The sequence below is a fragment of the Sinocyclocheilus grahami genome, unplaced genomic scaffold (genome assembly GCF_001515645.1).
Source record: "Sinocyclocheilus grahami isolate Dianchi unplaced genomic scaffold, SAMN03320097.WGS_v1.1 scaffold219.1, whole genome shotgun sequence".
Lineage (NCBI taxonomy): Eukaryota > Metazoa > Chordata > Actinopteri > Cypriniformes > Cyprinidae > Sinocyclocheilus > Sinocyclocheilus grahami.
This window is the reverse complement of record NW_015505398.1, coordinates 620,642-637,838: the sequence shown is the minus strand read 5'-3', so window position 1 is coordinate 637,838 and position 17,197 is coordinate 620,642. Positions and strand designations below refer to the sequence as shown.

General features: G+C 36.1%; 1 protein-coding gene across 1 annotated transcript in view; it reads right to left on the bottom strand.

The window, feature by feature from the left end:
• LOC107596444 (N-acetyl-beta-glucosaminyl-glycoprotein 4-beta-N-acetylgalactosaminyltransferase 1-like) overlaps positions 1–17,197 on the bottom strand; it is an 80,608-nt gene that overhangs the window by 14,522 nt on the left and 48,889 nt on the right. Inside the window, exons 4-9 of the mRNA XM_016287187.1 lie at positions 16,635–16,730; positions 16,197–16,287; positions 15,124–15,224; positions 13,076–13,143; positions 7,577–7,655; positions 1,644–1,710 (exon numbers count right to left, since the gene is read on the bottom strand). Coding sequence (XP_016142673.1) covers positions 1,644–1,710; positions 7,577–7,655; positions 13,076–13,143; positions 15,124–15,224; positions 16,197–16,287; positions 16,635–16,730 — 502 coding nt within the window. The remainder of the gene's footprint in view (positions 1–1,643; positions 1,711–7,576; positions 7,656–13,075; positions 13,144–15,123; positions 15,225–16,196; positions 16,288–16,634; positions 16,731–17,197) is intronic.

Sequence of the window (17,197 nt, the reverse complement as noted above, 5' to 3'; positions counted from 1 at the left end):
ATATATATATATATATATATATATAGCATATGTTTTGCATAACTACGAATTTTAGCAAAATATTCAAAGGGTTAATTATCAAATGTCAAAATATAGCTTTTTGTCTTTTGGAAGCTGCATTCAAATCCATTTGGCTCAAAAACCTGTTTGAATGAGCATGACAGCTCTGCATGTGACCAACTAGAACATGAGAAAAATCTGCACATCTTTTTTCCCTTTGTGTAAAACTCTCAATAGCACAGATTCCTGTTGACATTTATGAAATTCAGCAACAAAATGTCACCTTACTGCACCTTAAGGTTATAATTTTTGCAAAAAAAAAAAAAAAATTCTGAGAATGTACATTTCCAAAAATTTCTGACTCTAGCAGTCACAAAAATATTTCATTTTACTGTATCATTATTTGCTTATTTAATTTGTCCTTTGCTTTTCATGAATTAACACTTTTTATGTTTCTTTGTCAATTACAGTGTATCTTTTAAATATATATTTTTTCAATTAAAATGTTGCACTGTTTTATATGTATAGTCGTACAGAATGCAAATACTCTGGATATACATGTAAAATATTCAATGTAAAATATTTTTGCCAATAAAGAACACTAAAATAGTTTTTTAAAAAGTGCAAATACAGACCCTTTAAATGCAACACTGATCAATAATATAACCATGATTAACAAAGTAATCATAATAAAAAAACAAAAATAAAAATGTGAATTCATAGAAACTATAATTACACAAAAGAAATTATGATTACACAATGACTACAAAATACAAATAAACACATAAACAAAACAAATGGAAGGGAGACAGGTGCCAGTGACAGAGATAACTGACAGCTCGCCATACACTGTATCTGTTGTTAACAGAGCACAAAGACAGTCAAAGCCAAACCACCCAGGATATCTCGCTCCATCTGCATCTCCCTGATGACTTGTCGAGAGGGAGAGGGAGAGAGAGAGTGTGTGTGTGCCTTACACGCGGTGCAGTCTTCCTTGAGGGAGTGGTCTGCGTGATTAATGATTAGGACACTGGAGTTGGCTTCGTACTCTCCGGTGAGCTGCGTGGGATGGCGATGGAAGCTAATGCACATCCCCCTCTCCCTCAGCTTGTTAAGTACAGTGAGGATTTAATCGAAAAAATTGCTTTCGTCTCAAATAATTACGTAAACGAAGCAAAGGAGGGCCATGGGGATTGTCTTTCTCTCTTTTTTCACTTTCCCTCTCTCACTTTGTGTCTCTACTTCCTCTTAAAAGCATGTGTAAATGAAAGTCAGTTCCCTTGATGAATGGCAGTAATTTGAAGGGGAACGTATGAACATGTGTAATGCTTGATAAGACGATATGCGAAGGAACACAAAGTATATGCTGACTGTCAGGAGGCTCAGGGGCAAGTGTTTTCTGGTGATTACCTAGTTGCCACTGCCTACATTCAAATATAAGTACAATGACACTTTTCATGCAAACAGCAGAAACTGTAATGTTCAGAGGCTGTGAATGTTAACTGCAATATTCAGATATAATTGGAACAGGCAGAGTTTGCAAATGGTACTCTTGAGAGTTTACTTCCATTTTCTGTTTTATCTTCCCTGAAATGCGTGCATGTATTTTTAGCGTGAAAACTCAAAAAAGAAGGAGCAGTTACCTGTGTACAACGAGATATAAGCTGAGTCAATGACATCATACTTCAGCCCAGGAAGGAAAGGTCTCCACTGCAAGAGAAGAGAAAGTAAAATTAAAATAAAATTAGTGAATAAAATTAATTATAAAATTAATGACTCACTGAAGAACCGTTCAATAGTACTCTTCCTGTTCTTTTCATTACGTTGTTCGTGTTTTCTAGTTCCCTTTGTTAATTTCTTGTTTTCTTTGTTTGCTAGGTTTCTAAGTATGTTTTTTTGTTTCCATAGTTATCAATTCAGTTCACCTGTGTCTTGTTTAGTTGCTTGTTTATTCCTGTGTATATAGACCTGTTTTTCTATTTCAAAATATTGAAATATTAATTGTTAACCACCTACAAAAATATCATAAAATTAATTATTCTGTAACCACATGCAGTTCAAATGAACCAAATAACATTAATGAAATAAATAAAACAAATACACAAATTTTTTATGCAAATACTTACCTGAATTTAATTTTTCACTAACCACTTGCAGCCCAGCTTAATAAAAAAATTCAATGCAGGCCACAATCAACAACCTGATCAACTCTATGCGAAGGAGATGTGTTGCACTGCGTGAGGCAAATGGTGGTCACACCAGATACTGACTGGTTTTCGGATCCCCCCGGACCCCCAATACAGTAAAACTACACATTTTAGAGTGGCCTTTTATTGTGGCCAGCCTAAGGCACACCTGTGCAATAATCATGCTGTCTAATCAGCATCTTGATATGCCACACCTGTGAAGTGGATGGATTATCTCAGCAAAGGAGAAGTGCTCACTAACACAGATTTAGACAGATTTGTGAACAATATTTGAGAGAAATAGGCCTTTTGTGCATATAGCAAAAGTCTTAGATCTTTGAGTTCAGCTCATGAAAAATGAGGGCAAAAACAAAAGTGTTGCGTTTATAATTTTGTTCAGTGTATATACATACATATATGTAATCCTGGACCACATTAGTAGTAATAACCAATGATACATTGTATGGGTCAAAATTATCGATTTTCTTTTATGCCAAAAATCATTAAGATATTAAGTAAATATCATGAAGATATTTTGTAAATTTTGTAAATATATCAAAACTTATTTTATGATTATATATATATTTTTTTTTTTCTTCTCTCGGTCAAATATTGTCCGATTGTCAGATGATGTATAAATCTCAATTTCAAAAAATTGACAAAAATTGATTTTGTGGTCTGTATATACATACAGTCAAACCAAAAATTATTCAAACACCATATACAACATTTGATATTTTTATATTAGTTGGTGCAGGATACTATAGTTCATTTATGTAACTGAGGATAGCAAAATAATGTAAACTGTTACATTTTATACCCAAAAATTCTTCATACAGTGGACTACCAGTAAAATTGATAAAAATTTGGGACCAAAAATTATTCAGACACTTTGACCTGACCATGTTTTGCTTAAGTGTTTTTTTTTTTAATTAATAAAACAACCATTTTAGACCATAGACTTAACAAAATTAAGCATTGTTTGGTAATTGGTTGACCTAAATTGGTTTTATCTAATTGTGTACTTAAATTTAATGGCTGACAGCTGACAGCTATTCAACCTAATGTTGTGATGTTGTACAGTTGCAATAAAGCATGCCATATTGTGGTAGCTTACTGCATTCAGACAGCAAGGTCTGAAATAGTGCCATACAATTTGTTTTCAGCACAGATTTTTTTGCCATATTTGCAGAGTTATCTATATGCATAATTCCTTTAGTAAATCGAGAGCTTAAACAATGCAAAAGTGCATGCACTATCAGCAGCCACATTGCTGGCATTGGCTCTCGAAATAGATGGGATATACAGACAAGTAACAATTCTTATAAAGAGGCTCTACAATTACAACATCACTTCTCGGCCACTCTCACGCAAGAGGTCACTTAGCAGTTGCAAAATAACTCTTATCGAACTGATCTTCACACACACACTTCCACTCTCTCATTCACACACCAATGCCACACTACACAACGGCTTTCAGCAGTTCAGACTGTACAGCCGAAAAAAATTTGAGAGGAATAGAAAGGGGAAGCGAGAACAAAGAAAAAGAAAAAAAGAGAGAAATTAATTTGAATTTAGAGCAGTTTGATGTCGACATTGCTTATAGTTTGACAGTTTCAGGCCCAGAAAATGGTACATAACAGAGCCGCAGTGTCTATCAAACTCACTGTCATTGCATTCTAATTAGTCACGAGCACACACTCAAAAGATGAGCATTTAAATGATTATTTGACTCAATTGTGAATTTGCTGATTTATTTGACTGTCAATTAATCTTGACAAAGATTCAATCTTGTTGTGTGCCAGAATCAAACATCTAACAAACATACCGTTACTTACAACTCATTGATGAGGACTAGTTTTAGACACACACAACATAAACATCTTACACACCTGAATCAGTTTTCTTCAGTGCTTAGTATTCACCCTGTTGTTCTGCACAGCTTGTGTTTCTCAAGGTCAGATCTGCCTTTCGGGAATCGATGGAGTGCAGTTACAGCACAATGTCAGATCTGAGGAGCCACAGATGCCTGTTTGCCCCCAGTGACATAATACACACACATGCGCACAGCCGCACACAAATATGCCCATGCAAACAATCATGCATGGTCTCTCTCACACACACACACACACACCTAAGCAGTATTACACAACGATCAAGCTATGCTATGCTGCTAACACTGTTCTTTGTCATTGCACGTATGACTAAAAATAATCATTAGATTCTTTGTACTGACGAGAAAATAGGAAATAAAACAACCTGCTACGCTACCCAAGGCACATGATCCTTTTTAGTAGCAAAAATTTCTGCAAAGCTTCATCTGTTTCTGCACAAGTAACTATACGCAGTCAATGGCAAACACACTGCAATTCCTAGAAAACAATGTGCAGCTTGCATGTTGTTGCATATATTGCATCAGCTACAAATTTATTTCTCTTTTGTCTTGACAATGAATAAAATTGAGCCCATTCACTGTTGACTGGCAGCACCGTCCATAATAGCTCCTACTGCAAATGTCATATTGGATAGTTTCTGGTCAGATTACATCAGACAGGCTTTATTAGATCTCTTTGTCCCTACAAAGCCTGGGAATTCTGTTAAAATTCTAATCAGGCTCAGAATAACTCTGGCGTTGGGTGCAACCATGAAAAGTTTAAACATATGTGCACATCACAGAGGTTAGCCTACCTTTTCTGATCTAATATGTGTTATCGGTGAAATTGGGAAAAGGGGAGAATCCTAAAGAAGCAGTGAGCCTGATAACATAAAACATCTAAAGCATCTCCAGTTAACTCCACAGACTAGCCCGCTGCAGTTTGGTTAATAAATGAATTCCTGCGTTTGCCACAGATAATTAGCTGTTTTTGCTTTTTGGTGTCTGGTCCCTGTTGACTCTCTAGCTGAGAATACCTCCAAGTTCAATGAATTTATTCATTGGGCTCCTCTCATGTCTTTGAACCGCCTCTTCTCCAGCACTCTGCATTGAACATTAAATAAGGAGTGAAGCACAGCTGCGTCATCTTGGGCCTTCTCAGCCTCCAGGCACTGAAAGTTTTGTGCAGTGCGGATTTGAAAAAAAAAATTATTCTTTACAAGTGGTACAAAGAAAGTTGTGCAGGAGGGATCACTTTTCACATTAGCGTTGCATGTAGATAACAGCTTTAATACTCTGTTAAAGATAAAAATGTCCAGTTTCTGAGACTTGCAAGGAAAGCCGTGTAACAATTCACTTGACATACTCTGAGCAGAAGTGAAAAATCTATAGAAAATGACACTAAATCCTTTTTTTCCAATTAACAGTTTCGCTATCATTATCCTGTGCTGATTGTCCAGTCAAATGTGTGAAATAAAAGGGTCAAACTAATTGAATTTAATTCACTGTTCTGTACTGCACTGTACTGTTACTCAGTTGTCTAGTTTGTTCTTTAAGACTGACTTTAGTTGAAGTTTTACATTCAGATTAATAATTCATCAAAAGATTCCATCACAAAGAAATGAAGCGATCTAGAGGCTATGATTTAAGTTTACAAATGAGGAAAACATATTCTGAAAAGCATCATACAGTAAGATGAGAGAGCTTTATTAACCTGAAACAGTTATGAATTCACTTTTGTTCTTTAGTCATAATTGCTATGTTAGATTATGCAACGTAAGATTTATTAATTCAGCAGATGCTTTTATCCAAAGTGATTTACAAATGAGGAATACTACAAAAAATGCACTGCATCATTGGGATACAGAATGAAAAGTGCTATTATACAAAGCTCCAGAATTGACCTGAAAATTACAAGCCAGTAGACAAATAAAGGGGAGAACCTGTGAGCCTTTGAAACAACAGAAAGAGAATAGTACAGTTAAGTAAGTGCATTAAGAGCTGTGTCAGACCTTTTTTGATGGTAGACACAGGACTCAGCTGTTCTGATGGAGTTGGTAAGATTAATATGTGCTCTGCCAGGTTTGCTGAAGACCACCACTGCCACTTTCTGGATCATTTGCAGTTGTTTGATTTCACATACAGCAAGGCCAGATAAAAGAGCACTGCAGTAGTCTAGTCTAGGGATGAATAAAGCCTAGATGAGGAGTGGTGCAGCATGCTTAGGTAAGAAAAGATTGAATCTGATTTTCCTGGAAAATCCATGTGCCTGAATGCCAGTCAGTCCCAGAGATGTTGTCTGAATCCAAAAGAGGAGCGAGCCAAGCACGGAACCCTGAAGTACCCCATGCTTAGCTGATCTATTTTACTCTTTTGTTATTTATATTTAATATAAAGCTAAATTTAGCTTAGAATAAGCATATCTACAATGAAAATGGAGTGGAATAATGAAGAGGAAAAATAAATTAAAGAATGCTAAATAACATGTTTCATTTCATAAATATACATTTATATGCAGGGAAAGAGACACAGAGGGTGCAACAGTATCTAAGAGGCTTAGATGGAAATGTACTAACAATGTATTAATTTTATTATAATTGTATTAATTTTATTTTACAAACTATGTTTCAATTTAGGAGATTCTATTCATAGTCAGGGTTTACTATTGAATTTTGCTCTAAAGGAGAAAGAACACAAAATGATCTAATCTATTTTTAATCTACTTGTTTTCTATTCCATTATCAGCTCTCTCTCGTTCTCTGTCTCACTGCCTCTCTTTGTTTGTCTTCTACTTTCTATTTTCTCCTAGATAATAAAATTACTGAAATGTGCTGGTTAAACTCTGCATCCTTTGGGTGCACTCCGAATATAATCAGTATATCAAAAAGCTTAAGGCTGTTATACTACGTACTCAAGGATATTGTAATGGTCAGAGACGCAGTATCTTTAAATGTTTTAATGAGTAATGGGTTACAAAAGTAGTGGGCTGGTAGATGTTTGTTTGCTGTGAATATAGTCATTATATTTTTACTAAATTTGACATGTTTTGTACAGCTGCGATAATTCTGATCTGGCCATTACCGAGAATGTGTTTTTTAGATTTAAGTGAAGCGGGCCATGGAAAATGTTTCCCTGACTAATTTGCCACATTTCTCATCTTTCCACTTATTCAGCTTTATATAATGCAACAACTGAAAGAGAGGTAGAGAAAATAGTAAAAGGCCATAGAAGCATAAGTGTTGCAGACCACTTAAACAGAGTTCATTCATGACGCATCCCATACTTCAGTCTGTTTACTTAAAAATAAATGTACAATGATTAAAAAAAAGCCCTGCCTGGTAGGCAGTCTAATGGAAAGGATACTAAAAGGTAGCAAAATGTCCTGACTAAAACAATATCAGGAAAAAGGTTTTGCATACAATTTCTACACACTATGACTTTCACTGAAGTTTCATTGGTGACACTTCAACGGACAGTAAATTAACCAGAATTTTCCAAACTCTGGCTCTGTACTCACCCCCACCTCCACATGGTCTGAACCTCTGTCATCTTGCTTGTGCAAAACCTCAAAGTAGTATCGCCGTGAGGACATGAGACTGCAGAGAAAGGGAGAGAGGGGGGAAAGGAGGAGAATTAAAGTGAAAGAAAGAGAGGGTAGGGGACACTATCAAATAGCTATAGAGGGACAGACCAGATGAGGAAAGGAAAAACAGTAGCAGATGCAAAGATGAAAAATGCACATTGCACCATAGGCCCCTGGAAGATGTGTACATTGTTAGTGACAGAATCCCTAAGGTGCCTTCTCATCTACTCAAAGAAGCACTATGATCTTGTTCAACTACTAGAAAAACAGAGATTAGTAGTGAAGTTAAAGGGACAGTCGTGGCCTAATGGTTAGAGAGTTAGACTTGTAACCTGATGGTTGCGGGTTCGAGTGTCAGTACCGGCAGGATGGGGCAGGATTAAGGGATCAGAAACATGGTCACACAGAATAAGGCATTAATATGTGCTATATATGGACTAATAAACAGCCAATATGATAGTAATATGCATGCTAATAAGCAACTGGTTAATAGTGAGTAGTATTCCCTAATTTAAACTCTTACTGAAATCACATTACAGTATACTTTAGTTAACCTTAATTGCTTGTCAATACATTTGGCAGTACACTTTAACCGTATTTCAATACAATATAATAAGTATATAATACATACTTCAAGAACAGAATTTTATGAAAATACATATAAAGATGTATTACTACCTAAGTGGGTCAAAAAAGCAATTGCATCTATCTGCATTTAATCTAAATAAAACCTATAATACATTTTCATTTAATCAATCAACATGCAAAGTATCTGATATTATAAACATTACATTCATTTCACACTAAAATAAAGAGCAAATGATGAGCATTCTGGGGTGCCCACCAATAGTTGAATAGTTGATCAACATAAAACAAGTCAACCTAATAATACAAAGCAATGGTGTCAGTATCAAATTAATCAATAAGGACAGAAAGGCTGTGCCATGTGCGTGTTATAAACAATGTGCTTGTTTAAAGTATTTGAGAAAAAGTCACCCAATGTCAAAGAAATATTCAAAGAAACACCTTTCTAAACTCAGAAATGATACTGCAGGTTCTTTTTCCCAAGTATTTTTTTTTTCTCTCTCTCTCTATCTCTTCAACAGAATAAAATGGCAAAGTTATGCCACTTATGTGATTTCAAATGTCAGCTTCCAGGAGATTTTTTTTAGTGTTGATAATTGGATGAAAACACTTGTGTAAACTATATTTATGTATAAACAGACCACAGGATTTGAATTTATTTTAAGATGATTTAATCTTAGAAAAGACAGACGTCACAGGCAGACACGTGAATAGCAGCTTGTATTATGACACATGATTATTCTTCAGATGTTCTTCTGGAGTTGCTTTGATTAAAGCAGCCAAATACAATTCATATTGCAATGCGGCTCACTGTGACAGCATGAGAAGGCGAAGGCTGTGCTACAAAGACATCTGCCTTTGTGAAAAAGATGTGTTTTGTGCTTCAAATCTTACAGCCACAATGAAATCACAATTCTATTGTTGTTATTATTCAACATCATTATTATTTTAAATGAAGGTGCCCTTGTAATCTACAATAACATCCCCTCGCCCTCACAACAATGTCTCTTTTAGTATCTGATGATACAGGACAAAAATCCCTCCTCTCCAACAACCTATCACTCACATGAGATTGCAGCAATAGAAAGCGACAAAAATCCAACGATCCAATCAATTTCCACAACCAAGTCCTGCCCTACATTTTTTTTTCTCGTTCAAGAAGCCAATTCCATCCACATGTCCATCACAATGCCACTTATGCCATGTATACACTACACGATTTTTAAAGTTGTCGGATCGCTGTTCCTTTCACACGGCAAACCGTTTTGGGTATCATGAAGTTGACTGCACAGTACACAACTTATCGGCAACTGTGCGTCACACATTACACTATTTCAGTAGGAAAGAATCCCCAACATCTTTCCTCCTATGACTCATATTATGTACACATACACACAAAATTAATTGAGAATTAGCAATCAGCATGACAAGCATTTATGTGTTTGTGTTTGTTTGTTGTCCTTCTAATGGCAGTTTGTTTTTCATGTGTACTGAGAGCTCAAGTCAACAAAGGTTTTAAGACTACAAAAGAGAGGAGTGGCCAGTAGATCAGGGCTAGATTGAGACAGGCTTGAGGGGGTACAGAATGGAGTTTTAATTGGCTGACTAATTGCCTGGCTCCATCTGAAAGTGTTCTGCTCAATAATTTAATAGGACTGAGTGATGAGAGAGATAAAGAAAGAGTGTATTCAGGCAATGCCCACATGAACACACTCTCAACAGACTGCTGTAGCAACACAGTAAGCTTGTTTGAGATGTCAAACAACTCACAAGGGCAGACTTCTACATAAGCACAATCCACATGAGCAAAAGCAGATTCTGCATTTGTATTCTTTGTTCCAACGTAGAAGATGCGTTTGTAATATGGCTTTTATATGAGGATAAATGGCATAGTGCAACAACTGCTATTTAATTCTAACAAATTAAAATTAGTCTTTTCCATCTATTTATAGGTGAAAAAAGAATCGACTTAGAGTATGATGATAGTGTACAGAAAAAATGGCATTACTCTTAAAAAAGGCATTACTCTAACATTTTAAACTATATCAGAACAGTCACATTTGTTCTAAGCAAATGGAGTGTTCCACTGTAATGTCAGCAAAGTGGAAAGTTTGTCTGAAGACCTCGCCTTCTGACTTGAGGTGCTCATTTCTGATTATAGTGTTTATTAGAAAGGGAATACTGATGTCCATCATTCATAAATGATACATTTAACTTCTACAAATGGTTCCTGCAAATGAACAATGTGCAAATTTACATGTTAGCAGCCTAGTTTAAATAAAAAAAACAAAAAAAACATTAAATTCAGATCACTCACTCGTGCGCCACAATGCATTTCTCTCTGTAGCCCTGATTTATTTATCTTTTTTCTTTTCTTTTTTGATGACTGCACCCACTATCCTGACTTCATTTACGGATGCTTCAGACATTTGCATAAACCCAATGTAACACGAAAGTAAGCATTGGCATAAAAAATTTAATTAAAAACAAACCTTAGAAGGGAGATTGCTAACTGTTTTAAAATGCAAATTCCCTCTTGAGTAAAGTTTGTTTCTTGTTTGTTCATTTGGGCAAGTAAGTGAGTAATTTATGCACAGATTAGTGGATAACAAACAGACAGAACAATCAATGACTTCATCAGAACAAGAGCTGCCTTAACTGAATACAGAAAGACAGAACATAATAATATAATCCACTGAATTTGACAGTATAAAATTTAGGTTGGAGTTTTGGGATTACACTGCACTTTTGTATTAAATAAAAAAAATAAAAAAAAATATTATTCAAGGACCAGTACATTTAGAGTACATTATACATTATTTACATTATTTATGTACGTTATTAAAAGCACTTTTAAACTTGCAATTTGGATAAATATTCAAAAAGTGCTAATGTAAATGTACTAGTATTAGAATTCAATCTGATGGATGTCCTTTTATAAATTTAGTGAACTGAAACTGCTTTTAACATCCCCTAGCACACTTGTGACAGATACTTCTAGAATGTCAAGAGAGGTTGACCTCAGCTGGCCCTGCAGAACTGGCATATTCCCATAAATGTCACATGCAATATCTGAGACTCCTGGAGTTACTCTGCCCTTTCTTTCCTTCAGCCGTGGAGGGCAAACCAGATATACTCCATTCTATTATGTAAGTGATAAAAAGACTATACAGTACACACTGTATATGCACAAGAGTAAGACACAGAGTCTCATTTGCTAACTATGATAATAATAAATGTATTGTTTTAATAATAGCATGATAATACAGTCTTATTTCAGAATTTAAAAAAAAATATCTGGGATAGGTTCTGCATAAAAATGCAGTCAATAATGAGTAGGCTAGTCCTCTATATAAGGCGACTTTCATTTTGGTCCTCAGAGTGGTACACTCAAAAATCTTGCTGAATATCATCTTGGGCGAGAGCACATCTATACAGAAAAAGAGAGAGAATGCAAGCACAAAATAGATTAAGGAGAGTTTGTGTGGAAAGCCTTTATATGGAAATTGTTTAGGCATGTATTATAACTTTTGGATTATGCTAATTACTACATAATCCACATTCATCAACAACAAAACAAAACACAAATTCAATCTTATGTAAATTCTGCACAAGATTTTTTTATGCCTTCATAAAATCATTAACTTACATGTAATCATTCGTGATTATAGACACTACCATGCATAGAACTTAGTGCATTATTTTTGCCCAGCAACTGTGGGAATTCCAGACGATCCTGTCAGACGTCTGCCCTGTTTACGCTCTAAAATCCAGCCCATTAGTCTTTACGACGCAACAGCCTACTCTGCTCTGTCTGTGTCACCAAACTAACAAGCTCCAATCGAAGGGCAAAATGAAAGCAAACAGAGAACTGAGGTAGGTAGACAGAAAGTCGTCTAACTTGGGTTGCATAGAAGTAAAAAAGTTTATATCCTGACATCCTCAACTAGAAAAGCAGAGGATATCAAAGACACTCTTTTGGCAGTTTGAACCGGTGCCAGGCCATTGTCAAAGCTCAGTGAAAAGAGGAGGCACTTCTCTGCGTTTCCCTCTGGAGTGACAATAAGCATGCTCATTTTTTATTGGCACTAAAATATTCTGGAACATGTACATGCTCGCTTTTAGACTGACACTGCTGATGAATAATTCAGTGCCACACACCACTCACACTGAAGCTCCACTGAAGCACCAATCAGCAGTGGTTGGACAAGGGCGATTAAAACGGACGACATGACACTTCACTCAGACAAAACTACTATTTAATATGTCCCTTGTGTTTCACAATCACACTGTCAGTACAGAAACCTATTGGGCAGCGTGCTTGTTATAGTAACTCCCCCTGACGTTTGTTCATTTAACAGTGAAGTTGAGCATGTGCTGTCTTCGATGTCTTATAACAACCTTACATTGATTACGGGCTTAAAGCATACGATTTACACAGCTGGATTTAATGAGTGGATAATGAATGGCTTAATATATCTTGTATGTTTTTACACAGTCACAAAGTTTGATGGCATTTAAACTCACATTAAAAATTACAATAGATATGGGATGGATTTGCATGTTCAGACCTGCTGCTGAACAGAAAAAAAAATAACCTGTGAAGTGTTCATTTAAAAAAGAAATGACAAGAAAATGTGTTACTTACCACAACTGTGTGATCTTGTTTCACTCATTGCTGCTCATCCAGAGCACAGCATACTTAATATATTTACTGTATAACTGTATAAAGCAATTAGCTGGCAAGTGCCTTTCCATGCTGAAGACAATCCACTGTGTCATATTCTCCTAATATGCATTTAATTATGGTGGTAAATCCAGGAAACATATGCTGTGTATGACACTCACCGCACAGGTTTGGAAGTTTGAGATCTGAACTTGCTGAACTCTCCTGGAGCTGTCCACTCTGAGCCATGCTACATGACAACAGACAGCAGAGACTGTAACTCATCTCTAGCCACACACACAGGACACACAATATTCAGGGTTGTGCTATTCAGAATTGAACTGAGAATGCATTTTGAATTCCAATCAAATTCCTGAATTTGAAGTTAAATTAGGGTAGAAAATAGGAAGCAGACTTGCGATTTGAATTTGAATGTGAGGAAGCAGAATAAAATGAATTGAAATTGAAAGTAATGTCATGGCAAACTTTAAATGTCGGCTTGACAAATCCTTGCATGAAAGTCTGAAAAGTTTAGATCCTTGAAACAGACAGACGGACAGAACACAGATAGAATCACAGATTGACAGACAGGCAGAACACTATAGGCCTATAGTGGAGCTCAAAATTAGAGAACAATCTATAAATACTTTGTTTTTTTCTGAAATATTGTAAATCTTCATCACTCAATGAAGGATTATCAGCTGTAGGTATACTACTGTTCTACTAACATGTTTTCCAAGGCATTTCAACAAAAACCTTTATTTTGTGGAAAACACAAAATTAGAGAACAGTAACCACTGTAGCACAAAAGAAGATTACAACTAAAATTTCAAGGATTTGCCAGATATTTTCAATCGGGTTTAGATCAGGCCTCTGGGCCGTCCATTTACCTGTTTTGCAGTGTGAAGGGGGCATTGTCCTGCATGAAAATGACAGGCTGATTGGGAGATGCTTGCAGGTAAGGAACTGCATGTTGCTGAAGGAGGTTCTGAAAAACATTTGCATTCACTCTGCCATGTATCTGTATAAGAGGACCAACTCCTGCTGCAGAAAACATCCCCCAACACTCTTAAAAATAAAGGTGCTTCATGATGCCATAGAAGAACCTTTTTGTCTAAATGGTTCCATAAAGAACCTTTAACATCTGAAGAACCTTTCTGTTTCACAAAAGGTTCTTTGTGGTGAAATAAGGTTCTTCAAATTACAAAAAAGGTAAGAAAGAGGTGGTTCTTTAAAGAACCTTTGACTGAATGGTTCTTTGTGGAACCAAAAATGGTTCTTCTATGGCATCGCTTGAAGAACCTTTTGAAGCACCTTTATTTTTAAGAGTGAACATGACACTTCCTCCTACAGACTTCTTTACGCACTTGGGTTTCAGTCTTTCCCCAGTTTTATGCCAAATAAAATGTTTCCCATCAGACCCTAATAAATCAAACATGCTCTCATTACTAAAGTGAACATTTGACCAGTTATCCTCTGTCCACACAACATGCTCCTCAGCAAAGGTAAGCTTAGCCTTTTGATTCTCTCTGCTGATTAGAGATTTTGTCACTGCAGCGTTTACTCTTAGTCCGTCTTCTCTTTAACATGCAGAGACAGATCCATACACTGTTCAGCACTGATCTGGCAAGCAATTCCAGCTGCAGTGTTGAACCGATTGCCAATTGAGAGTCTCCACATTATTCTCTAATCTCGTGCATTTGTCTTATGTGGACGACCAGCCTTTTTGTGGGACTTGAATGAATTAGTGTCATTGTAATGCTACAATATTCGAGAAATCACAGATCTGGAATGACCAACCTTTGGCCTTGATCTAGACAACCTCCTGTCACAGGGTTTCATTCACTTTAGAGAATCTTGCAATCTCAGTGAAAATGGGAGGAATGCTTCCAGTTGAATAAAGTTTGTCAGAAAATTAGTCCAAGGTACCAGATTAACACCAATAATTTGTAGGTATCTGTAAGTGTTCTCTAATTTTGATCAGAGTTCTTTTTCAAATATCTCATTTAAGATTACTGTTCTTCAGAATACAATTAATGTATGAAATATGCTTAAAAACTGCCCTTCTGCTCCTTACAGGACTAAGCAGTGACCTTGAAATTTAGGAAATTGTAGGTTGTTCTGTAATTTTGATCTCCACTGTATAGACAGACAGATAGATAAATAGATAAATAGATCAGAAGTGCAGCCTGGTTTATTTAAGGGTCATACTGTATATCATCGTACACACCTGTCCCACGTACACCAGGAGCCGGGCATTGAGCGGACTCTCATCAGAGCTCAGCCACAGTTCAGAGTTATCATCCGATGCTATGGCAAACTGGAAATCCCCTGAAATAAATAATTGATCATTTACAGAGATGTAATGTATAGCCTTATGACCTGACCTGCAGGTTCTGAATTCTAAGCTTGCTTTGATAAGATGTTGTTTTGTCAGTCACAGATACTGTATCTCACAGCAGTCTATAACCCAGTAGTGCTACCCAGTGGCTTTATTCTGCTTGTCAGTATTTCTCTAGTATATACCTCAAACTGACAATTGTTTTTCCTTCTCTTATTGTCTTGTGAGCTTGTGCGCCACAGTCAAACCCTGACTCAGCGACCCTAGTTATTTGCTAATGAAAACAATCTCATAACTTTTCCCCCGCAAACATGAGCACACCTGCATGCATCAAGGCTCATACAGTAGTCCTCACAGCAGCTTTTCTTATCAGGTTAGGCAGAGTGTGCAGATTTTGCTGACTGAAGGGGATCTATTGAAATAATGGTTTCTGTGTGCCTTTAGACGTCAGCTTGGGCAACGTTCAGGTCTCTTACACCTCACTCAAACTTGCTTTGAGAAACACTTTGAACATAAATAAACCAATGTGTATGTATTGTATGTGTGTGAAGGTACATCACAAATGTAGTAGTAATGCCTGTGTTTATAAAACATGGAACAGAAATGGTGTTTATATTCATGGTGCTTTGATGGAAGAAACTCTGTGTTTTGGAATGACAGTTTTATATTCAATCCATCTATTTTAAAGGATGTTCTTGCTATCTCAAGCCAAGAGTCAATTTTGTTTCCTATTTATCACACTATATAGGACTCGTTTAGTTACTGAGCCTGGACATGAATGCACAGCAATAGCATAACATATTGTCCATTTTATTAGGCACTATAAATTAAATGAGCATTTGTGATTGTAATTATGATGAGAGCAAATCCATGATGTTTTAAAGTTTTGTACATTTTTGTGCAACAGTAAACCCTGATGAAATCCCTATAATGTAACAAAAACATTGATGAAATACACTAACCATCTTTGTAAGGATGAATAAATCCAAAGACTCTAAGGCCATAATTCTTCCATTTTGGAGCCACTGCAATTTTCTTCACCGTGGTCCTGGTCTGTAGGGAAGAATTAAATATAAAAGCATTTGTAGGCTTATTCACTCTTAAACCCAAGGCACTAACCCTAATTCACAGAATCACACCTCAAAATGGCTTCAAAGAAGAATAAACAGACAGCTCCAAAACACTGTTTTAGTGATAATGCAAAGCTGAAAGAACAGATATTAGTTCTGTCTGCAACACATCCTGCCCCTCGCAAATATTAGGCCAACATTTGGGATTTGTTAATGAAAATACTGACAATGAGATACTGCCCAGAGTAACCAGAATACATTTCATAAGTCAAACAAGCAGGTTAATCTTAATTGTTCTATCAAACTCTGTCTTCCAGTGTCTGGTCTTACATGTGGGTAGAGAGGAAAATGAAGATTCTTCCTGAGCTGGGAGATAGATGAGCCACACCAGTCTTCAAACACATGCAGATTGGCCTGACCTTTATACTGACAGAGAAGAAAAAGAGAGAGAAGCAGTCTTTTTTGCACGTGAAACCAGCATTAATGTGAAGGAATTAGTCCAGAGATTTTCAAATTAAATATAAAATAAACTATATTATGAACTACAATATAAACTACAATGTAAAGAAATGGTTGTGATTTTAACAGTAAAAGTGCTACAGTAAAAACCTGTTTATTGGTTAACAGTAAGTCTCCATATACAGTGAATCACTGTAATAGATCTAACCTTAATGTAAAATAGGGGGTTTTGGAAGTGACAAAGAAAAAGTCATTGTATAATTTACAGTGAAAAAAATGTAAATTGACATTCCCAGAATTCCCTGCCTGACACTTCACATTTTCGTAAATCAAAATAACTATGTTTCTTAGTTTTTTCGGTAAAAATTTATTTTAAGGACTAGTTCTCACTATTAACTAGTAGCTTATTAGCATGCACATTACTAGCATATTGG